The 26,290-nt window shown below is 39.2% G+C and overlaps 1 protein-coding gene across 6 annotated transcripts in view; it reads right to left on the minus strand.

Annotated features, from left to right (window-relative positions):
- LOC122657632 (protein NRT1/ PTR FAMILY 5.10-like) overlaps nucleotides 1-26,290 on the minus strand; it is a 91,370-nt gene that overhangs the window by 60,686 nt on the left and 4,394 nt on the right. For 2 of the 6 annotated variants that reach the window (XM_043852399.1, XM_043852402.1), the window contains 2 exons: nucleotides 7,771-8,250; nucleotides 4,736-5,567 (listed from right to left, as the gene is read on the minus strand). In XM_043852399.1, the coding sequence (XP_043708334.1) occupies nucleotides 4,745-5,567; nucleotides 7,771-8,250 (1,303 nt within the window). In that variant the 3' untranslated portion in view covers nucleotides 4,736-4,744. Of the gene's footprint in view, nucleotides 1-4,735; nucleotides 5,568-7,770; nucleotides 8,340-10,536; nucleotides 10,881-23,774; nucleotides 24,629-26,290 lie in introns of those variants that run through there. The other 4 variants (XM_043852396.1, XM_043852401.1, XM_043852398.1 and 1 more) reach the window with 4 other exon arrangements.

The following is a 26,290-nucleotide window of genomic DNA, read 5'->3' on the forward strand; positions in this document are numbered from 1 at the left end:
ATTCAGATATGAGAAAGGCCAAATCACAAACTGTTTGGCACCACCACCCAAAAGACTTATCCTCCCAAGCAGAAATTTCAGACCAGCAACCGAACAAAAAAAATATCACCTCAATCGAATCACTTTTCTTCTACAATCAACCCAGGAAAAATCATATCAGCATAATCTCACCCACAAGCAACATCAAACGATTATAAACACCATCATACACAACCAATAAATCTACTTTTAATTTGAGAGAGCAGATTTACTTCATGTTCATCCAACAACCACCAACAAACACCAATAACAGCACGTAGGGGTGAAAAATAACCCCCTTCCTAAGGTTCGAGAACCTCTGAGAAGGTTAATCAGAAATCGTAGAAGATACAAGTGAAGAAAAAGAAGAGAAACAAAGAGAAGAAGGGAAAAGGACTTGCGCAGGCCTAGGAAAGCAGCTTTGATACCATGTAACCTACAATAATAATGAAGAAGAAGACGAAAGAAGAATGCTGCAGCGCAGCCCTTAGAATCTCATTCATATCTCAACGAAATAAAGAGAAAACATATAAATGAGGGTTGGGGGAAAATAAGGAAAAAACCAACCAAAAGAGGACTAATTGGGATTCTCAGGATTAGCCGCCAGATGCTAATTCCGAGACCTCTTTTGGTCTTCTTAAACCACTCTTAACAGGGCTCTTCCACCGAGTTCTTGTGGTGCTCGCAACTCTTTGTAGACGATTCTTACTGAAGACTACCTCATGGATTTTTTACAAGGGCTGAACGATTCTTATGCAACAGCCCATAGCCAACTATTGGTTATGGACCCATTGTCCTCTATCAATAAGGCGTATTCCCTGCTCCTACAGGAAGAATGCCAACATTCTATCCATTATGCCATTTTGCATGTACCCTCTTCTGCTGCCATGGCTGCCGTGCATTCCAATACTTCATCATCTAAACCCATCTACCACTATTCACATTATGGTAAAGATGGTCATTCGGATTCACGCTGCTTTAAGAAACACGGCTACCCCGATTGGTGGAAACAACGGACTAGTTCTAAATGACCCTACCATGATAGTGTTGCAAAGTTTGTTCGATCACCCTCTTTAGTGGCTACTGCTACCACTGACTTGGCTCCTACACTCACGGCTACATAGATTCAACAACTTTTGTCTCTCATTCCATTGGGTAACCACCCTCTAGTCAACATGGCAGGTAACCCAAAGGGTTCCCATTCCTCTTCCACTTGGATATTGGACTATGGGGCTACCCATCATATTGCTTTTGACAAAAGTTCATTTAGCACACTTCATGCTACACATTCTTGTTCACCGATTTCATTACCAAATGGTTCCCAAGTTCCTGTATCTCATATAGGAGCTATTCCCTTGACATCTGAAATTTTTTTAGATAATGTTTTGCTTGTGCCATCTTTCTATTATAACCTCCTTTTCATTAGCAAATTAACTGCTACTTCTCAATGTCTCATAAACTTCACTTCTGATTCATGTGTTTTTCAGAACCCTCAAATGAAGAGGACTTTAGCGATGGGTAAGAGGCATGGTGGACTTTATATCCTTGAATTTTCTCGGGCTACTCCGTTTGTTTCTGCGGTTTCTGCAGGGGCACACTTTGATCTCTGGCATTGGCGCTTGGGCCACCCTGGCTCATTTTCCCAACCCCATTTGAATAACATTGATTCTAATATTTCTATTTCCAAGAAGTGCATCTACACAGTTTGTCCTTTAGCTAGACATTCACGAACTCCATTTTCTTTAAGTTCAATTACTAGTACACTTTGCTTTGATTTAACTCATGTTGATATATGGGGCCCCTATAGAACTAAAACCTTATCTGGTGCACGTTATTTACTTACAATTGTTAATGATTTTTTCCATAGTATTTGGTTATTTTTAATGACTTCAAAAATTGAGGTTAACCAATTATGACCAAATTTCTTTGCAATGATCCAAACTCAATTCAATACTTCTATCAAATGCATTAGATCTAATAATGCACTAGAATTTTTTTAATACCAATACCTATGCGTTTTTTCAACAATCCAGTTGTGTCCATACCCCCCAACAAAATGGGGTAGTTGAATGAAAGCATCGGCATCTTCTCAATGTTGCTCGGGCTTTGCGTTTTCAATCCAATCTACCATTGGAATTTTGGGGGGAATACGTCCTTACTGCTACTTATTTAATTAACCGGCTTCCCACTAGTGTTCTAAATGGGAAAACTCCTTTTGAAATCCTTTATAAAAAGGTCCCTTGTTTTGACCACCTTTGGGTTTTTGGTTGCCTTGTTTTGGGGAGAAATCATGTTGTTCATTATAAATTCGATAAACATGCATCCCCAAGTGTTATTATAGGGTACCCCATTGGCCAGAAAAGCTATCTTGTACTTGATCTCATTACTAAAAAGATTTATGTGAGCCATGATCTCCTATTCCATGAGACCAATTTCCCTTATGCTTTATTGCCAAATCCCATACCTAATGGCACCCCCGTTCTACCTCTACCCCAACCCGAAACATTCATTGATCCACTTTGTACACCTTCAACAGAACTTCACACTCCAATAAACACACTACCATTAGATTCTTTTGCTCAACCATCCACAGAACTAGACACCCCAATAACTACACTACTACCCAATTCCCTTGCTACACCATCAACCACTCCCACACCACCATCAATACAACAACAACCTAACCCAAGTGCTAACACATGGCCCCAACGCACTCGGCAGCCCCCGGGTTACCTAAAGGATTACACATGTTCTCTTACCACATCGCCATTGTCTTCATCGATTTCAGGTTTGGTTACACCCTACCCCCTTAGTTCTTTTCTCCAATATGACTGTTTCAAGAATTCTCATTTGGCCTTTCTTTCATCTGTTATTTCTCAAAGTGAACCTCATAATTTCTCTGAAGCTATGAAATTTACAGAATGGCATACAGTCATGCAGGCTGAAATAGATGTTTTAAACGTGCACCAATAAAATATAGTCTCTTGTTCCCCTTCCACCAGGAAAGAAACCCATTGGATCAAAATGGGTCTACAAAATCAAGCGAAAATCAGATGGAACTATTGAACGCTATAAGGCGCGCCTTGTGCCAAAGGGGTACACACAACTTGAAGGAATTGATTACCACGATACCTTTGCCCCTGTAGCCAAATTGGTTACTGTCCGTGTTTTGCTTGCAATTGCAACTACCAATGGATGACCTCTACTTCATATGAACGTTAATAACACCTTCCTCCATGGTGATGTTGATGAAGAGGTATACATGATGCCACCCCCTGGTTATCGTAGAAAGAAGGAGACTCTGGTTTGTCGTCTCCATAAGTCCTTGTACGGTCTCAAACAGGCGTATCACCAATGGTTTTCTAAATTCTTGGAATCATTATGTGCTTATAGGTTTATTCACTCCACGGCTGATCATTCTTTATTCATCTTATTAGGGGCGGAGAAACAATTTGTTTTATTGTATGTTGGTGATATTGTGATCACAGGATCAAGCTCCTCGTTGATCAACTAGGTGCAAGACAGGCTACATCAAAATTTTAAAATCAAGGATCTTGGTACCTTGAAATTTTTTCTGGGCATTGAAGTTGCTTGATCTAAAAAGGGACTTTTCTTGTATCAACACAAGTATGTGCTTGACATTCTAAAAGATAGTGGCTACACTAGTGTAAGCCCTACACATACACCTATGGAACTCAACCTCAAGCGCACAGACGACACTGGTGAATTATTGGAAGATCCTTCAACCTATCGTCGCCTAGTGAGTCGTATGATTTATTTCACAGTGACCCACCCTGATATTGTTCAAGCCATCAATATCCTCAGTCAATTCATGCATTAACCAAGAAAAACTCATCTTGATGCCGCTCACCGATTGCTTTGCTACTTGAAGACTACTTCAGGGCAAGGAATCTATTTTCCAGTTGAGTTCGATCTCCAACTCCATGCATACTGTGATTCAGACTGGGCGAGTTGTCCAATGACTCGCTGATCCACCACTGGGTATTGTATTTTTTTGGGATCCAGTTTAGTCTCTTAGAAGATTAAGAAACAGCACACAATTTCTCGGTCTTCTCCTGAGGTCAAATATCTTGCAATGGCCAATGCCACTTGTGAACTCACATGGTTAACATCTCTACTTCGTGACATCGGTCTGCAATATTCTCTTCCCATACCACTGTATTGTGACAATCAAGCAGATCTCCACATTTTTGCAAACCTAGTATGTCAAGAACGAACCAATCATATCGAAATTGATTGCCATCCCGTTCGAGAAAAATTACAAGCCGGTTTGACACAACCAACCAAAATTTCCACAGGACAATAACTGGCAGATATATTCACCAAGGCACTTGGTCAAGACCAATTCCGGTTTCTAGCATCCAAGTTGGGCATTCGTAACTTACACGCTCCGACTTGAGGGGGAGTCTTATCAATGCCAACGCATGCCATCACATTCAGCGTTATCTAATCTAGTTATTTTTGGAATGTATGAGAATGTATAGCATTGAATTAGAACAGAGAATCAATTGTACAGTTACATTGCATTAGACTAGGAGGTCATATCCCTTAGATTAGGGAGGCAATCATGCCACCAGATTCCTATCATTTTATATATGTATAAATACTCCTACCATCTCTCAATGGAAAGTAAGCTAATTTCAGCTCCAAATCTTCATGTTACTAAATTAACACAAGTGTACACATGTGATATAACACCAAAATTCTATATATTATATCCTCTATTATAGACATAAGATTTGGCAAAATGCAAATAAAAAAGGAACCCAAGCGAACTTAGACCAGCAAGAAGCCAGTAAAAGTAATCAAGATGAGCTCTATTAAGATTGTTTGAGAACCAACTGTCCTTATTCTCACCTGTCAAGGTCTCAATGGCAGAGATAAGGAAGCTACTTAGAAAGCTTCCTACACCAAAGACACTGATGAAAAGGGCAAGACCAACACTCCTCAAATCTTTGGGCATCTGATCATAGAAAAATTCTTGCAAACCAACCCTAGTGAATGCATCAGCAATTCCAAACAAGATGTATTGAGGAACCAACCACCAAACACTCATAGGAACTGTTGCTTCTGGTATATTCACTATCTTGGCCTCAATGGCAATTTGAAGCCTTTCCCTCTCAACTAATGCTGCTACCACCATGGCGATCATAGATAAAACTATTCCAGTGCCTATTCTTTGTAGCATTGTTATGCCAGAGGGTTTCTTGGTAAAATCACGAGCAATTGGAACGAGGACGCGATCATAGAAGGGCATGAAAAGAACGATGGAGAGACTAATAAAGGTTTGAAGGGAGGCAGGTGGTATCTGGAACCCTGATGACCCTATTTTTCTGTCCATAGTGGTTGCTTGCTTGGTGAAGAGTGTGATGGATTGTATATTCACAATTGCAAATACTAAACATGTAGCCCATATTGGACCCAACCTTAGTAATGCCTTCGCTTCTTCCACCTGATTCACACTACATACTACCCAACCTTTCTTGGAATTTTCAGATGCAGTAGCCATTAATGCCTTGTCAAGAAACCTGAAACATATAGACGAGGAACAAGAAAATTAGTGCCTACTAATCGAGTACCAAAACATTATGAGCTTATGAGCTCTCCCGGCTCAACTTGGAAAGCCGATGGCTAAAGTATTTTAATAACATAAAAGGTGTTAAGAGGTGGTTTAAGAATTAGGCTCATGTTCTCTATGCCGCAGCGCAACCTGCGCCCAGACACATGGGCCTACCACTCAGGGGGGCAAGATGGTCATTGTGCCATCCCTATGTGTTTGGGCGCAGCCCGCACCCCTAGCACAAAGAACATTCTCCCATTATATCATTTGTCTTTTAATTACTTTAACTTGCCATTTGACCTACTACTACTACTTCTACAAGTCAAAATCCCTATCCAAAAAACCACTAAAAATCAAATTGTGGGGTTCTTAAGATCTTCGAGCACAAAGCTGTTCGAATATGTTTAAGAATAGGGTAATTTACGAAACACCTCTTGAAAATGGAACGCATCTCAAGTCATCCCCTCTTATTTGAAAATACTCATCTGTCCCCCTCTACATTAACGGTGTTATCTTAAGTCAAACCAAAAAGTGAAATATTATATTTAACCTTAACCCATCCTTTTGTAATCCAACCCAACCAACCCTAACTATGGTTTCAAACCCTACTCTCCATCTCTCTCTCTCTCTCTCTCTCTCTCTCTCTCTCTCTCTCTCTCTCTCTCTCTCTCTTTTGTAACTCTCGGAGACGGCAGCGGCGGTGACCCAACCATCCTCTCTCGCTGCGGAGACGAGTAGGTTAATGGAGGGAGACGTCATGACAGGGGCTTTGGTGGAGAAGGAGCGGTTCTGTAAACCTGTAAGAAACTCTGCATTTACCAACTAGGGTTTTGAAACTGTGCATTTACCGACTCTGCTAGAGCGCTCAAATTCCATTCTTACTTCATCCATTAAATCTGACCCAAAGGTACGAAACTGACAAAACTCTCTCTCTTTTGTAACTCTCGGAGACGGCAGCGGCGGTGACCCAACCATCCTCTCTCGCTGCGGAGACGAGTAGGTTAATGGAGGGAGACGTCATGACAGGGGCTTTGGTGGAGAAGGAGCGGTTCTGTAAACCTGTAAGAAACTCTGCATTTACCAACTAGGGTTTTGAAACTGTGCATTTACCGACTCTGCTAGAGCGCTCAAATTCCATTCTTACTTCATCCATTAAATCTGACCCAAAGGTACGAAACTGACAAAACTGCCAATTTAAAATATTTTCTTACAGAGAAGAGAATCTGAAATAATAATAATAATAATAATAATAATAGAGGATTAATAGGGTCGAAGCTCCTGCAATCGTTTGTTTGCTTCCGTGAACTTGAGCTATCATCATTTTTTTTTTCCTCCAAAGTCCAATGATGTGCATGGAAGACCAAAGTGGAAAAAGCTTTTACAATTCCATTGTTGTTAACCAAGAGATAAGAGATCTCAAATTCCATGATTAGGATTTCAGAGAGGAATAAAGAGAAATGCTAGGGTTTTCCACTTGGCCTGCATTAGTTACCATTCAAAATCAATCATGTCTTGCTAAACTTTGATGCTTTGATCTGATCAATCAGAGACAGGTATACGAAGATTGAGTTGCAAGTCATGAGGAAGAAGATCAATTTGAGGGGTTTTTAGATTTCAAGGGTAATATAGTAACTATATACTGGTCAAGGGTAGTTTAGGGTTTTAAATAAATTTAATTTAACTAGCTGACTTCATCAATGGACAGCATAAAACTAATGATAAGGACTAATCTATAATATAGGACTCTAAAACAGGGGGTGTTCTAAGTATGTTCAAATAAGAGGGGGTGACTTGAGATTCGTTCTATTTTCAGAGGGTGTTTTGTAAATTACCCTTAAGAATATCCCAATAACTTGGATCCTCTGCTGCTGCCTGCCCGTGCGGCTGGCAAGCAGCCTCACACAGGATTTTTTTTCCCCCCAATATTCCCCAACCCTTGTTTAGTGAAATATTTAATAATTAATTAAGGGATATAGTTATCTGCCCAGGAGTGTGGCCTATGTCAGCACTCTCATGAGTCAATCTCTCTCCTCCCCATATGAAAAGACACCTCTGCCCCCTTGTTTTGAGGAGGAGAGAGATAGGCACATGGGAGTGCTAGCGTAGGCCACACTCCCGGACAAAGAACTACTTCCCATTAATTAAATAGCTATTTCATGATCATCACTTACCTGAATTGGTTAGCACCAGGTAGGAGAAGAGTCTGATCACCACCTTCCTCATCATCAACAGTGACCACCGTTGGTGGAGTGGCTCGCCAATTCTTTGCTGCAGAAACAAATACTTGTGCAATTCGTCTGAATGGATTATCATTATCAACACTGAAACTATAGCGATAAGTGTTGGTTCCAAGCAAGAAAACTGCAAGTGCAACTATCATGCAAACACATGGAATTCCAAATCCAAAACCCCAATTCAAGTTGTCTTGAATGTATGTTAAGATCAAGTTGGTGCACAAAATACCACTAAACAATCCAAAAAACCACCAGTTAAAGAAAGAGCTCTTGGACTTGCTTTCCTCTGGATGTTGCCCATCAAATTGATCTGCACCAAAAGCTTGTACGCATGGCTTGTGCCCACCTTGCGCAAGCGCCACTATATACAGAGAAGAGAAGAAGAAGATGATTTGGTATTGAGGAGGACGACAAGATGTCGTGCTAGTGCTGTTGTTGTTATTGTTGTCGCAACTAGATGGAATGAAAGAAGGAAGCACCGCCGATAATGTTAATAAGCTCAATCCCTACAAAACAAGCACATTCTGATCATGTCAAACTTGGATGGAGGAAAGGACTAATGGAAAAAACTCGCTACATGGTGGACCATATGATTGAGTTTGGTTTAAAAGCTTGACAAATGTTCTATATGCATGATCCTATCTATTAATCCAATGATAAAATTGTCACCACTTGTCCTTTATTAATTTGAAGCTGAAAATGGAAGGGAAGAAAGCCCTAGATGGAGGTCACATAGTTGACATTGGCCAAAAATATGAATGGTATATAATCCATGGGAGGCAGCATCTGCCCTTGATCATGTGGCACGAATAGCCTCCCAATTAAACAATCTTCTCTAGAGCATTGTTGAAAAATTAGGTTTTTTGACTCGACTCGCTCTCAACAAAATATTATGAATCGGGCAAAACAAACATGGTCAAAGTGAATCATGTTTTTATTTTTTTTAATAAATATTTTATATACATCATTAAAAATATAAAATCAAATAATCCCAAATTGATGAATTGTGGTTTTTTAATCGATGTGGAAGACAAGGGTTACAATACATACAGGTGATTATAAACCATAACTAATATCTAAGGACTAGAAATGCAAAGGGAAATGACAAAACTCAATGAGTTTTGATTGATTCTAGTAAAAATACTGAGTCACAGAAAGCGACTTGAGAAGACTCACACAATTTTATTTTTTTGTAAAAACTAGGCGAGTCTTCACAAATCTTGACCAATTATTAGTATTTTTTTGGGCAAGAGATGTCTACTTGATCGCATGGTCTCTATACAAGCGCCTGGGCCAATTAATGGGTGAGCATGCCTAGGTACCTACCTACAGAGCAGAGACGTCATCTCACGATGCCTGTGAGAGGGCATAGGAAACACCACCAAGTAGAGATCTTTTTCCCTATGCTTTTTTTACCTTGACTTGAAATGAAGACTTGTTTTTCCATCAATGCTCTAGAGTTGAGTTCGACAAAGAAGAAATTAAATAAATTGAGTTCTCAATTTGTTCTAGCGTGTAATCCTCCAATTGTTTCTATTTTAATCTATTGATGTCTCTATCGTCAAGGAAAAGCTTGTAAGTCTACATAAAATACGTAAGAGGTAGGGACATGGATAGGTGAGGTGATAAAGCAAAAAAATTTGCTGCTACCCAGGTTGTGAACGAGGGGGGTGAGTGTTCACGTACGTGAGCGTAAGTGAACAACTCACAATCGTTTAGATAGGATATTCTCACAAAATAGATTTCATCTGAACAGTTGTGAGTTGTTCACGTACGTGAACATTCCCTGCACTCGTTGTGAACCAGGTAGCAGGAACATTCCTACATCCTGGGTAGCAGCCAAATTTCGTTTGGTGATAGAATAGGTAGTCTTTTAACAAAAAGATAGAATGGCTAGTAGTTTAGGAGTGCGGGGACAGATCTTGACCCTCCATGGGGTGTGGAATCCACCTCTGGTGTGTAGGGCCCACATCTCATGGACGGTCCAGATCTGTCCCCACAAGTTTCTACGTGGGGACTTGATCCAAACTCGTAGTTTTGTGCTAGCTAGCATGCATAATCGATGGAAATTTATCTTCTCAATTAAGTATGGTGCACTGTTAAGAATCTAACCGTAAAAACATAGGTAGTTGTGTCTTTTTATCCTCTCAAGTGTTGGGTGGATGGTTGAATGCTTAAGTGAGGTGCACTGGGCAGTGCACCACATTTGAGAGGATGAAAATCCATAATTGATGGAAAGATGAAATTCTTTTTTTTTTTAGGAAATAAAATGGCCACCCACAACCCACCCACATGAAAGGCAAAAATTCCTCTCCTATGATGCCAATGTACGCATTCTCATTGGCCCCTGTGCACATACAATGACCACGCTACTCAACAGAGAGTGGACATAACTCCTCTCAGGTTCTCTGCCCGGTCAGGTTGTAGGTTCTTGTCATAGGGGATCGAAAATGATGACCTTACCCCCTGCCCGAACACACTACCCGGGTGGGGTGAGGTCGTCATTTCCGCCCTCCCTATGACAGGAACGTACAAACCTGACCGGGCAATGAACCTGAGAGGAGAAAAATTCGACTCGCACAAGGGCCATGCTACTCCAGAGAGAACACCGACCCTCTTACCACTTTTTATTAGACAAACAACAATCCGAGCTAGAAATTAATTAACATTTGATCTGAGTGAGAGAGAGAGAGAGAGTCGAACCAAAACATAAAGGAGAGAAGCGAAGAGAATAGTTCGGTATCGACCGAGATACCCATCGGCAACAAAAGCTCCCAAGAGAGGGAGCATAGAAGCTACTCCTGACCAGGTATTGACGTTGACGGTGGCAGTTACCGTCGACTGCTGTAGTGGTCCGGTCAAGTAGGTTATGAGGTTACCACCAATCCCACAATAAGAAAACCTCTCCGCTACCTCCACTCCAATGATGAAAAGAGCAGATCTCCATCTGCCGGTCTTTGATCGAATCGCCGGGCCGCCTTTGTGGTCGACGGCACCTTCAACGGTGTCACTTAGGAGGGGAGTAGTGTCCATTACTGATGATGAAGCTACGTACTACAACAACCAAAGCCTTTCTACTCTACTCTATCTTCGGCCCTCAGCTTCTCTCTATCTAATGCACCACCACAGCAATTCATATATATATATATATATATAGAACGTATGTCAGGCCAGTCCATGATACATGATGCCAAAATGGGGCCAGTGTTCTGATGTAACCATTTTGTGTGGCTCCCACATGTGATAGTGCTTTTATGTAAAAATAACCTACATTATTACTTTATTATTTGGCCCTTTGATACGTACCTGCAAATTTTTGAAAAACGAAAATATCTCAATTAAGTGGGGTCGCTTGCCATCCTAACTCCAAGGCTGTACACCAAGTTGTGCTCATTGGTAGCAACAACATGTTTTGTGGTATGTTTTCGGAACATTAGGAAGAAAAAAAAAAAAAAAGTAAATAGCAAACATTCCTGTTATAAATGCGTTTAAATAAATTTTTTTTTTCTTTACATTTTTGAAGATCTTGGACTTGTTGAACAATGCTTCACCATCTTTCTTCTGCACCTCAATCATCTTCTTTATTCAAACCTTTCTTCAATCCCTCAGTTACATTTCTTCATCCAATGATCACATGCTCTAGAGCGGGCCCCCTTAAACCACTAGCTTTCTACAACGAAATATCCTCTGCTGGAACCAATTGAACAAACTTACTATAGAGTCAATCTGTGAAATACCCCTGTTGATGTCAAGCTATGCAGGATGAATTTAATGCTCTTCTTCACAATGGTAGATGTGGTTTGGTCCCTTCCATACCTAATCATAACATCAATTGGTTGTAAATGGGTTTTCCGCCTCAAGTGCCATGAAGATGATTCCATCAAACGTTGTAAAGCACGATTGGTCATCACAAGTTTTCATCAACGACTTGATCTTGAGTCTCTTGACTATACTGAGACCTTTAATTAGTTTGATAATTATGCTGATGACAATTCACGTAGTTCTCTCTTCGGCAGTTTCATTTCACTAGACGTTAAAGCAATTTGATATCCAAAATGCCTTCTTGCACGACGATCTTTCGGAGCTAGTATTCATGTCTCAACCATCAGGCTTTGTTGACCCGTTAATCGGACTTTAGTGTGTCATCTTTGCAAGTCTTTGTATGGGATCAAACAAGCACCGCGCGCCTTGTATACATGCCTCAAAGGCTTTCTCATCTCCGATGTGTTTGTCGCCTCCAAGACGGATACCTCATTTTTTTTATTTACCAAACTCCAATTGAGTGTCGGTGGCATAGCAGTTGCTTTCAAGGCTGAAACCCCGATTTGTATATTCATAAGGGTACTATCCGTACTTTTTCATTTTACTCTTTAAACTTTATTCAGTATCATAACTGCTGAAATTATGTTACCACGAGCGTGAAGAATTGAAGATTCTTTGCAGAAATAACCGCTGGCTGCATGCATGGTTTGATTGGAATTCAAATGTGCAACTGCCCCAAGCCAGTTATGGGCATTTAGTGCCATAACTGATTGATGGGATGAGCCATGTGAAAATCGTGAGACTGAAGAAGCACATGTTGGCTACCATCGTTCTTGGCACCAGTAGTTGTAGGTGTTGGTGTTTCCTCATCTACGTTGATGACCTACTCCTGACTAGTAATAATTCTTCAGCTACCAATGCTCTTGTTCGTGCTTTACCTACACACTTTGCGCTCAAATAATTAAGAGCTCTACATTATTTTCTTGGAGTGGAGGTCTCTTGGACTTTGGCTGGTCTATTTCTTAGTCAAAAAAAAGTATATTACAAACCTTCTTCAAAGATCCAATGTGGCAGGGGCCAAACCGATTTGGGACTCCGCTTTCATTATCTTTTGGTACCCCTCTCACCGATGGAACTGAGTTTTGTCGTGTTGTTGGAGCCTTACAGTACCTTATCATAACATACCCTAACCTCAGTTTTGTTGTGAATCGTGTTGCTCAGTTTATGCACAGTCTTACCGATGCTCATTGGATTGCTGTAAAAAGAATACTTCGGTATATTAAGCATACAATCACCAATGGTCTCTTCTGCCGCAACCAGTCGCATTCTATTTCTCTTGTTGCCTATTCGGAAGCAGATTGGGTCGGTTGTCCAATGGATCAACGTTCAACTACAAGTTACAATATTTTTTTCTTGGTTCCCATCTAGTGTCCTGATGTTCTCGGAAGAAGTGGACCGTCTCCTAGTCCTCTACGAAGGCTAAGTATAGGACTGTTGCCACCACAGCTGCTGAAATCATTTGGTTACGCACGCTCTTTTACAGGAGCTTGCCATATTTCTTTCAATAGCGCCGGTTATTTAGTATGATAACATCAGTGCAACTTACTTAACCATTAATCCAATATTCACATGCGTACAAAACACATAGAGATTGACTTTCACTTTGTGCGTGAAATTGTTGCTTCTACTAGTTAAAAAAACAAACTGCTAGTTCACTATGTGTCCACTTTTGCTGTGAATCGTGTTGCTTAATTATTACGATGCTTCAACATACATAATAACACATCTTTGAGTCTAGCAATGTCCAACTTAGATTCTGTTACTTAGTTACTTCTAATAGAATGATTCTCTAAATCTGCATCTAGTCTATATTCTGTCTTGATTCAATTTTACATTTTAATATATTTATATACCCGGCCAGCTCACATTCGATTACTTAGTTACTTCTATTAGAATGATTATCTAAATCTGTATTTAGTTTATATTCTGTCTTGATTCGGTTTTACATTTTAATAAATAATGACTCATCAATGAAATACATAAAGAGATATTCCTTTAGAATATAATATATATTATACTTGACTAATCTTCCGTTCAGACCAGCAAATCAGAATAGGATCCAAGGTTTTAAAACTCGGATAGAAATCATTGGAATTGACCGATTTGATTCAGAATTGGAATTGATGGAGACCGATCCAGTACTTAATTTCAAATTTTAAAACTTAGATGATGCACATATGTTGGTCCATATCAACAACACAATTGATCTATTTTATATATATTTGTTTTTTTCTTATTGATTTGCTATATATTGTTTGTCACTTTTGAAGGCTTGCTTGCCTTTCTAGATTACTGACATAAGAAAGGGAGAATGTTCTCTATGCCGCAGCACAGGCTGCGCCCAAGCACATGGGTAGTCTGTGCAGGGGGACAGGATGGTCATTGCATCCAATCCCATGTGCCTTGGTGCAGTCTGCGCTGCGGCACAGATAACAGTGCCACCATAAGAAATATCTACCAGTTAAATCTCTCCCATTACCCTTTATAAAAGTTTCCACACTGAGAGTTCATAATAAGTCCTTAATTTTCTAGTGTCTTTAGTTCTTTTGGGGGCAAGGGCTCCCCAAGCTGCTAGTGTCAGGGAAATTTTTCCATTAGATTTCAGCTTCTCTCCACTTATGTTCACCTGCATGTACATGTCAAAGGTCAACACCTAACTTTTACTCTCTTTTGCTTTCAAAAATACCCATCTTTACCGTGTAAATGATAATAAATGGGACATATGTTGACCTCTAACATGTACATGCAGGTGAACTTACGTGCAGAGGATCCATTCATGCCACATCAATCGGTGTGTGGATCCCACAAGATGAGGGAAGAGAAAGGAAACGTAGAAGGAGACAAAAATGTTAGTCATGTGAGCGGGTGTGGGAAAGAATCCCCCACAACGTCAGCGTGGGGATATTTTCCCCTTCTTTTGAACAAAAATTATAACTACCGTAACATATTAAGAAAAATTTTTAAAAAATCATATAATGACTTTTTAGGCATGAATCACACCATATTGTTCATTTTACTTCCTTGACTCCTTGGCAAGGAAGGCCCTATTAATAACGTGTATGATGATGTGGCCTAGTTTGGATATATGGCTACTTGAGTTACGTAATTCACAGCTATGAGCTCTCACGGTTTCAATAAATGATTTCCTTTTACCAAAAAAAAATATTGAAAAAGCAAGAGGATGCCCTTACTCCTATATGATAAAGAAAATTTCCTTTTAGTGGGGGCAATTTCTCTTCACCCATGGTAAATGGAGAATCCCTTGTCTTTGGATTTCTGTGTCTTTAAATGAGTATAAAACACAATAGGGGGGGTATTATCGACTTCGTATAGTAGAGGATAGAAAATAACCTTATATGGATAAGTAGAACCCGACTCCACTAGTGTAGGGAAACTTTCTCCTACATAATATACTATTGTTTGCATGCAATACAAATTTAGTGGCATATCTTCCTTGGGTCTCCTTCAAGGGAGCGAAGCACATTGATAACTTTGTATGTTCTCTTACCACTAATGAATTATTGTCTTTGTTTTCATTGAAAAAAAAAAAACATAAATATCAAAAGAAACCAAAAAAAAAAAAAATTATGTGTATGAAACTGGGACAGGGATGACGTGTTTGAAACTTGAGAACCAGACAAACTACTTAGATGGCAACTATCTCTACCACTGTGAGAATGGTTTCTTTGAGAGAAAGGTATTGATGGAAAACCAATTTTATAATCTAAATGGAACATCAAATGTCAATAATGTATGGTACGGTTTGTGTCCAAGACTTCACTAATGTTGTAAGCAATGCTATATTTCTAATTTTCTGAAGTTTGGAATTATATAACAGCATTTGTACAACATTGATGTAAGCAATGCTAGATTTTGACTCAATTTATGATCGGTTTTAATCTCCATTTAATAAACACCACCCCCACCCTCCAAAAATAAAAATGATCTGATGTAGCTGGTTATGGGGTCATAGGGCAAGACTACAATAAAAACTCTCTTTGTCTTGGAAGGAGGCACAGATTTATCTAGGTTCGGTGAGGTGTCTCTATCAAGAGTCAGTTTAATACTAAGGGGTTTGGAAGATCGATGATGGGTACAAACTTAGTCCCACATCGGCTAGAGAAAGAGATCTCGAGCTATTAATAAAGAGTAGCCTCCTCTACTTGGTATGATGTGTTTTAAAGCCATGAGACCCATTGGGCCAAAACGGTCAATGATAAAAGTAAAATATCTTCTACTAAATGTTCCAGATTGGAGCTTAGAACTTTGACATTATAGCAAATCTTAGGTTCCATTTATTCAAAGAGAATACTATTTCTAACAAAATCCACTAATAAAACTTTAGTGGTGTATTTTATCATTTATTTTTAATTTATGACAAGAAGCATATTTTGGCATTGTAGATTAAGAAAAGAATCCAATAAAAGGCAGGGGTTGTATGTTGGATATATGTGTCCATCAAATCTGGTTTAATCCGGTTCAACTCAATTTATTATGTAATAAACATTTCATACATTTTGATTTAATATGATCACATGCGATATAAATTTTTTGAGCAATGTATGTCCATGAGTTTCACTTTAAATGGTAGTCACGACTAGGGTTTGGGTTGGACAACCCTTATCATATGGTCGTCGCATTGGGTATGCCTAGACATATTGATGCCAAGGTACGAAAATAAGAACGCACATAGGTGTGTATTGGAGAAGAATCTTATCTTGTCGATTCCCTCATGTATTACTATCAGATGGAGGTTTGGTAAAGACATTCGTCACCGAAACCCTGTACCTGAGAGGGCCTTGTCACTACATGATGTGGACGTATTTTTTGGTTCACCATGTCTACGGTTCAAGAAAACTAAAGCCGATGTTCTGGGAATGCGTAAATATTATGTGAGTGAAAGAGTCACTCAACATGATCTGCACTGCTCAATTGAGGAACATCAAGGGGAGTTAGTCTATGGATGGTCAAATAAGAATCAGAATCCTGTACCATTTCGTACATGGTTTTCTGAAATAGATTTTCACATAAAATGATATATTATATTTATATTTTGATTACATGATTTAATCGTGTTTTGCAGATTCCGATCACGTACACAGATGCTCCGATATGGACATGTACCATGGAATGGGGTTTGGCAGTACTAAGTGTACATGTGTTAGATTCCATGATGATGATGTTGTTTAGTGGAGGGTTGGTGCATAATTGTTAGGGGTGTCAACCGGTCGGGCTCCGTGACCGCCCATTTAAGTTTTTCGGCAGGGCTTGGTCGGGCTCGATCAGGTTAGGTCGGGCTTCGGGTTATAAACGGACTGTTATAATTGGGTCATAACTGGGCTGTGGGCATGTTTAACTCTAAACGGACCTTAAACGGGCTCTAAACGGTGCAGCCACATAGGGCTGAAGAAAAAAGCTGACCGTTAAATCAAAATAGAAACCTACTTTAAACTTTAGATAAAGATAGTTTATATATGATAGTTGTCATATGGTAATGAGAGATTAATTTGATTACTAAACAATACTTTAAATCAAGAAAGGAAAAAATTATAAAATATAAAAATTGAAAGTATCAAACTAACTGGGAAAGTGAAAACTGACCTGGTAAAGATTCTTTTCCAAGTCTAAGCTGACCCTGAGAAACTCAAAGCCAATTTTTAGGCTTGGCTTTCCCTTGTAACACAAGGGGTTTGAGCGACTGAGAGGAGTCAACAAATTATTAATAAACCAAATACCATAAACCCCTTAAGTTGGTTATTTATTGATTAATTTACTGTAAAGAAAGCAGAAAAAAAAACTGAGATTTTATTTATCTATTCAGATGTATATACTACCTCATCTCTCCTTTCTTGTTCTTTAATGTCGAGGTCAATTCTATCTTGGGTTGGGATTATTTTTCATTTGGGAATGATCTTGGAAAGCTTGGCCAATGCACTAATAACCAATGGATGAGGTCTCATATCATTTGCAATCTGTAACTTACAGTAGAAAGAAAACCAATTAGTAGTTAAAGTTAAAGGGTCGGGTTAGATCGGGCTGTAACCGGGCGGGCTAGGTCGGTCCTAGAATCGATCGGTCCGGTCGGGTGCCCGACGGGCTAAAACCCCACATTGGGACCACCCTCTTACTAAATATGTCGGGCTTAAGCCCGACACGTTTAGTAACTGGGCCGGGCTTTAATCGGGCAGGCTCGATCAATTCTGTTGGGCCGGGCCTGGAATTGACACCCCTAATAATTATTATGCAGGGGTATTTCTAGGATTTGCTAATTATTAATTAATTTGTTTAATCTTCAATGGATTTTATGTTATTTTTAATTAAAGGCCCATTATAGATTAAAATTTTAACTATTTTATTATCCTTTTAGATTTTGCCTCTTCACTAATTAGAAGCCCATCAGGAAAGCCCATTAGGGCTTTAAGTCAAACATGAGAGAAGTGTCAAACTCTCACTGGGATTGAGAGGACTCATTAAAGCCCCATCTAGTTAAACACTTCAAGGGGCAACGACCAACATGCTTGGGCGAATTCCCCCCCCCCCCCCCACCTCTGGAATTCGTCTCTCTCTCTCTCTCTTGCTTTCTTGAGTTGTGAGGCTTGTTAGGGTTTTGAAAACCCTAGGTTTTTGGATAAGATCCTGTTCTTAGAGAATAAATTCTGATTTGGCTTGAAGATCTTCTACTACATCAAGGAGATTCAAGTTTGGGCTTTCTTAAAGTGCTCGTTCGGGGAAGAACCATTATCTGGAGGAAGAACAACACTTGAGGCTCTACAGGTTAGCAGATCTTAATGTTTATTTTATTCATTAAGTATTATTAATTATTTGATAATCATGGGATATGAAAGAAACCTGAATCAATCTCTTTCCACTGAGCATTCGAGTATGGGATGGACCCCTCTTTCCATGGGATGGAAAAGATATTACTTTCTATGTTCTTGTTGATCCTATAATTTTTATGGAACAAGAAAAGAGATGATATGGTAAAAAATTTATACCAAACCCTAATTGGTTTACAAGGTGATTTTCCATTAGCAACCAATAATCACAATTGCATGATTCTCTAAGATACTTATTTTTTGAAATAGCATTAATAAATTGAATTAAGAGATTTTTTTTTTCAAAATTGTAATAAAAAATAACTTAATTATGTTCTCTTATTCGACTATCCCTATACAATTTCCTTTACTTGTATGGCAATTTCTTAAGGTAATTATGTTGAAACAACCACTACAATTGCATAAGCTTATGCAAATCTCTTTTCCTTCTCTACCAATCAGTCTATGAATGCAACCACGGTTTTCAAGGCATGGCAACCTTTCTACGCTAGCTCTATGATACCAACGATTTGGTGAGTGGTTTATGTTGGGTATATTATATAACCCTTTTATATGTTCTAATATAAGTCTACTAGAATAAAGACCCAGACTATGGTAAGCCCCACTAGAAAGAATCCATCTAACCTAAAACCCTAGTCTTTCCTATAAATACTAGCTGGAGATAGCAACTTGTTTATTCCAAAACTTGATATGGAGGGTATATTGCTTTAAGCAACCTTGTGCTTAAACCCTAAACCCTAACAGTTTAACCACCAAAGACTAACCCATTGACTTCCGAATAAATGGCTTTTCTCAGTTAAAGATTCTTTAATGTACATGACCAATTAGAAAAATATCCTAATTTTTCAATTTTTGTTTCTCCCTCTACTAAAAAAAAAATGGTGGGTCATAAGTGGGAGGGTGGAATCGTTATCCCCTCCAATTCGCTGCCCGGTCCAATTCCTTCAATTCCTCACATAAGAGCGGAAATGAGCATCCTACCCCCTGTCTGAACACACTACCCAAGGTGGGGTAGGGTGGTCATTTTCGCTCCTATGTGAGAAATTGGAGAAAATTGGAGCAGGCAGCGAATTAGAGGTGATAATTATTGGCTCGGGGGGGGGAGGGGTTGTGCTTGTGCTCCCTTTCTTTCTATTTCCTATCACTGATTAGTACTTTTGAGACAAAAGTAGATTTAACTACATCCAACCTAATATTGAGAGGCAATGTTTGACACAACGGAGGATTAAACCGACAGCCTCTTGCATGCAAGATTTACTGTACCAAATTTTATAAGGAAACCGATTACCTGCAAACCACAAGTGTAGTTCCTCTATGCAATTTTAGTTCCTCCGATCCACACATAAGCAATCCAAGTAAACTAGTCACCGCAACCGTTGTATTCATAGGGAGATCACACACACTCCCTCTCTTGCTATAGGGTTTCATCAAACCCTAAACGCTCAAAAGGAGGAGAGGCCAAAAACCGTGGTCTCTCTCTCGTCGTTGCTTTTATCTCTCCAAAGTAGTAGATATTCATAAGTTAATCCAATTAAATGCATATTAGTCCATTCATTAAACAATATGACATAATGGACTATAGGACATCGAACATGATTATACAGAGATTTTGTTCAATTATTGGACAAAAAATATTTTCAAAATATTTAATAAAATAACATTATTAAGAATAGGGAGAATGTTCTCTGTGCCGCAGCACAGGCTGCGCCCGAGCACATGGGCAGCCTGTGCAGAGGGGTAGGGTGGTCATTGCGCCCACCCCCATGTGGCGGGGCGCAGCCTGCGCTACGGCACAAAGAACAACACCCCTAAGAAATAATAATAGTTTTCAAAACAATATGTAATCTCTATACAAAACTGTGACTGGATCTAAATTTATGTCATCATGCACATTCTCTCTCCTCGATATTCCCTAGTAGGGTAATGGATTGCATATTAATGACTCTCTCATTCACAATCAAACACCATGAATCCAATCTATTGATATATAGTCAAGGAGATATCAACCATTGGTGTGCAAAAATCCATTATGTGTAACCATAACAAAGACCTCCTAGATCAAGGGACCAACATCCTCTACTATATAGAATCTTGTTCCCCAACAACTGATAGAAAGACATGCAATAGTCTCATGTGATCCAATTCAATGCACACACCCTATATGTACTCACACTTGTATTTTGGAATCACCATTTTGAAGAATACATAGTGTGACATGTATATGAATAAAATGTCCCATCATTATCCCTAGTTGAGAACGATTTTAAGTGAATACCTAAGGACAACCATAATCCATCAAAGGTTATGCATAATAAATTAATTAAATATTAAATAAATTTGGGTTTGATAGACACACTTTCAACAATCTTCCACTTGTACATCAAACCCAATTTATCATGTACTTTACACTCATGTTCTCAACATGTTTCTCAAATACTATTAGTGACAAACCCTTTGTCATGGGATTAGACAAATAATCTGTACAGTCAACCCTTGATGGCTATATAACCTCGCTAAATATTCTCTTTGATGAGATGGTACTTACGTTCTACATGCTTGTTCTTCTGATGTGCTATGGGCTCCTTAGCTTATGCAATTGCTCTCTGTTATCACAATATAATGGTATGAGGTGCATGACTAGTTCCAAATTCCTTCTTTGGCTGCTTCTCCATCTGCTAAGTACTCAACCTTTGTTGTTTAGTTAGTTGTTGACTTCTCTGTGATACTCTTCTAAATTACCACCCCGCCACCCAACATAAAAACCATTCTGGACGTAAACTTTCTATCATCTTTTTTAGTCTGTAAGTCTGAGTCTATATAACTGTAGGCACCTCATTTTATCACCTTGACAATGATGACTCCAGGACGGCCACAATCTCGATGTCCCTCTCACGAGAAAATACAACTTATGGAAAGAAGAATCAAATTGCCTCTCACAAGATTTTATTGGTAAAATAATTTTCAAAATTACTTTTAATGATGATGATAAGTTTTTTTATCATCTAAAAACCAGCATTCGATTGTGAGAACGACAGAAATCGGCCACCTATTACCCCCCCCCCCCCACACACACATTTGGTTTGAGGACCACACAAATTTGCCATCGATTCTCCCTCCAATATTGCCAAGCGAGCAGCACTGCTTGTCGCATCTTTTCAGTAATTTTTGGTCAAATGCATGCTAAATTACCATTTCATTGGATAGTGCTCAGAACAAGCTTTCCAACAATATATTGTATATCAAAATTGGACCTGTGGATCCAAAAATATGCCCCTCGAAAGAAAGATTCTAAATCGGGCAATCTAGGGGTACTACCCCTAAGGATCCACATGGTGGCCCTGCGGAAATGCATAGGAATCCCTACGGATCTGTACCCGCACTTTGGAGCCCCATGCAAATCCGCAACCCCTTTTTGTGGGAAATCCTACATGGGGCAGAAAAGGACCTTTCCCCTTTTGGCGCCCACTAAAAATAGCCCTCACCACTTGCCAAAGGGGTAAGGTCTGAAAATTGGGGTGAAGGATCCTTAAATAAAGATCCAAAGATTAGTGAATTCTTCCCTTGGGCATATTTCAAAAATGCGCCTCCCATAGTTGGTTTTCCAAGATAGAAAGAGAGACTATGCTTCCCCCTTGAGTCGGAAGACCAAAATAGCCTAAGGGTCATGTTCTGAAGAGAAGGGGCCCACCCCTCTCGACCCTAATCAAGGGTCGATCTAAGGTATAATATTTTTCACTTTTTTTTTCTTTTTAGTTGATTAGTATGTAGCATAGCGTAGTAGATTAGGTAGTACGTGTAGTGTAGCATAGTGTAGTGTAGTATAAGTATAACATGGTGTAGCATAGCGTAGTATAAGTATAACATGGTGTAATGTAGTATTAATTAATTAGTCAACATGTTAAGCATATATTAAATTAGTATTTTAATTAGCATGTGTTTAATTAGATTTGCATGATTTAGGGTAATTGGATAATGTTGTTAAAGCAAGCATATGTAGGATTAATATGTAGTCCTCTATGATTCAGTATTATACATTAGTAGGTTTAACATAAAGATGTATGTGGGTTAGGACATACACTTGGGGAGAATGCTCGAACGTTAGCGTCTCTAGTAGAGAGATTGGCCTTCGTTAGGGGGAGTGGATGCCTAACACCTTCCCATTTCTATAACCTAACCCTAACACCTTCCCGTTTCTATAACCTAACCTTTGTTCAAGCGCTTACAAGACCACAAATATTGGAGTTAACTGTTCTTCCTTATGAGGAATGAACCTTTAATAGGTTTAGGCCCTTATCCCAGGTGGTGACTCCCCATTCCCGTCCTCAATCAAGGAAGGCGAATTATATGACCATTACACCGATAGTCAATCAGGACCGATAGCCACACGAGCTCCTTCGACAACTGGCACACGTTAGGTCGCTTGTTTCACCTATAGACACTCACATAAAATGAAAGAGCATTATCCCTTGTATATTACGGTTATATGATAATTGTATAATAATATTTTTGGCTAACCACATGATTGCATCACTTTTGCATATGTGAGCACAGCACGTCCCTTAGACATGTAGCATATCGACGAAGACCCCTATGTAGATAAGGTTAGCCCATGATAAAACCACATCCCTTGATCTTGTACTCTTTATGCCTCCAATACGAATCATCGGCAAAAATATTATCTAACATGCTTTAGGGTGCATATGCATCCGAAGAAGAAGACTAAGCACTCTGAGATCAGTTGATTGAGTTATTTCCCTAAGAGTATAAAAGGCCAATCAACATAGCTATTGAGCCTTTCAACACAAAATTTCAATGATTTTCTTTTGGGAAAAAGATCCACCCGCAGTCCTCTTAACATATGCCTCTTCGTTGAATCGTGATCCTCTCCTGCCCGCTGCCCAGACAAGACCGTGTTGTCCCCTCACATGGGGGCACGAAATGACGACTTAACCTCGCCCGAACAGGGGGTTAGATCGTCATTTCATGCCCCCCATGTGAGGGGACAGCACGGTCCTGTCCGGGCAACGGACAGGAGAGGAAAAAAATTCCTCTTAGTAAGGCTTTTTTTCATTTATTCTCTCCTCCCTAGTCATTATAGGATTCCTATTGGAGAAGCCATTTGGAGCATTGTCATTGGTGTTGCCGAGGATATTCCTCCCATGCAAGCGACGTGGGAAACCTTTTCAATTTTTTTCCCCAGTGGGGGATGGCTTGGTAGGTAGAAAAAGTGAACAACTGTTTTTGTAACATCTGTACACATTCCTCTTTTTTTTTTTTTTTGGTAAAATAACTGTACATATGTTATTACACCAAATGCTTATATACTATAAGCCCTATTATAGATATAATATTTGGCAAAATACAAATAAAAAAGCAACAAAAGAGCACTTAGACCAGCAAGAAGCCAGTAGAAGTAATCAAGATGACCTCTATTAAGATTGTTTGAGAACCAACTGTCCTGGCAATCCTGACCCGTAAACTTCTCAATGGCAGAGATAAGGAAGCTACTTAGAAAGCTTCCTACACCAAAGATGCTGAGGTAAAGGGCAAGACCAACACTCCTCAACCCTCTGGGCATCTGATCATAGAAAAATTCTTGCAGACCAACCATGGTAAAGGCATCAGCAATTCCACACAAGATGTATTGAGGAACCAACCACCAAACACTCATAGGAACTGTTGCTTCTGGCATATCCACTATCTTGGAATCACTAGCAATTTGAAGCCTTTCCCTCTCAACTAATGCTGCTACCACCATGGAGGTCATAGAAAAAACTATTCCAATGCCTATTCTTTGTAGCATTGTTATGCCAGAGGGTTTCTTGGTAAAAGCTCGGGCAATTGGAATGAGGACGCGATCATAGATGGGCATGAAGATTACAATGGAGAGGTTAATAAAGGTTTGAAGGGAGGCAGGTGGTATCTGGAACCCTGACCCTATTGATCTATCCATTGTGGCCCCTTGCTTGGTGAAGAATGTGGTGGATTGTGCATCCACAACTGCAAACACTACACATGCAGTCCATATAGGAACCAGCCTTAGTAATGCTTTCGCTTCTTCCACCTGATTGACACTACATACCACCCAACCTTTCTTGGAATTTTCGGATACAGTAGCCAACGCCTTGTCAAGAAACCTGAAACATATGAAGAAGATGAAGAAAATAAGTCTATTGGGTGCTAACTGAAGCTGCTCTATAGTAAACTATAGGTTAGAGATATTCTTAAAACCATCATGATCTCTCCCCGCTCAACTGGGAAAGCTGATGGTTAAAGTATTGTAAGACCACAAAAGGTATGTCTGTAGGCAAAAAGACTCGTAAAGTAGCCTTGATCTCAATCTGGTTTCAAGTAGACTTTATAGTTCCTACATGAATTGTTAGCATTAACTGAATTACGTTCTCTGCCTGGGAGCACAGGCTGCGCCCAGACACATGGGGCACTCATTTCGGCCATTCAGGGGGACGGGGGGGTCAATTCGCTCACCCCCCCCCCCATGTGTCTGGGTGAATCCTACGTCCCCGGCATAGAGAACATTTTGCCTTTACTTAAATAGTTTAACTTCCCATTTGACCCTACTACAAGTCAAATCTCTAAGTTCCGTTTGGTTGCAGAGGAAACCAATGGAAGAGAAGTGAAAATTTTAAACCTGAAAAAGAAACTTTTGTAAAAATTACCTAATCAGACCATGTCACTGACTTCAAATCATTCCAAATTTGGTTATTAACCTTTGCTTTATTTTGCATCCAAATCTCTTTGATTTTAAAGTAAAATAAAACTTACATTGAAAAGTATAATTACTACATATGGTAAGAGATTTAAGAAACTTAATATTCATGTTAAGTTGGAAACAGCCTCTCCTGCGAAGCAGGAGGTAAAGCTGCGTACATTTGCTCCTCTCAGACCCTGCAGTACGGAAGCCTTGTGCACTAGGATGTTGTTTTTTAATATTCATGTTAAGTAATGATAAAAAATTTACTTTGTTCTTAAGAGTTTTGAATACAAAGCCGATCAGATAAATTAAGAACCTCAGGGCTGATTTGGGATCGTTCCAAGAATGTTACCGGAACATCCCAACAGACAACAGTACAATATTCCAGGAATGGTAACATCCCAAAACAGCTCAAAGCCATTGGACCAAGATAATAACAAGTTATATCCGATAAAAGGTACTTGTCATGCCCTTAGTTAGTAAGTTCGAACGGCAATTGAACGGAACGGATACGTCGGCAATTAAACGACTAGACGGTAATAATACTTTTTAAAAATTCGCTTCATAAAACGCATCACGGTAATAATACGATACGCGTTTAATACGGTATAATACGGCATAGCGGCAATAATACTTTTAAAAAACGGGCATATATTCATTATATAACATGCATTCACCACCTAATAAACAAAATAATATCATGATTTTATAAACTAAAATAAACACAATAATATAATATCTTATATTACATCTCTAAGATTAGCACTTAAAATATCAAAATATCAATAAAGTAGTCTCTAAACGATAAAATATCAATATAATAGTCTATTACATCTCATCAAACATAAAAAAGTAAGACATAATGTATTCTGGAACCATGAAAACCCCATAAAATAGTCTCTAATAGGAACAAGTCCCATAAAATAGTCTCTAACAATAACAAATCCTTCATGTCATAAAGAAGGAAACCATCAATCATTGATATCTAATGGTTCTTGTGTCTCGAAGTTGAACCATGTGTGAAAGGAGTCTGTGAGAGATTGGGTGACTTAGAGTGCCACCATATGTTGGAGTTTGAATACTATCA

The sequence above is a fragment of the Telopea speciosissima genome, chromosome 4, assembly GCF_018873765.1.
Source record: "Telopea speciosissima isolate NSW1024214 ecotype Mountain lineage chromosome 4, Tspe_v1, whole genome shotgun sequence".
Classification (NCBI taxonomy): domain Eukaryota; kingdom Viridiplantae; phylum Streptophyta; class Magnoliopsida; order Proteales; family Proteaceae; genus Telopea; species Telopea speciosissima.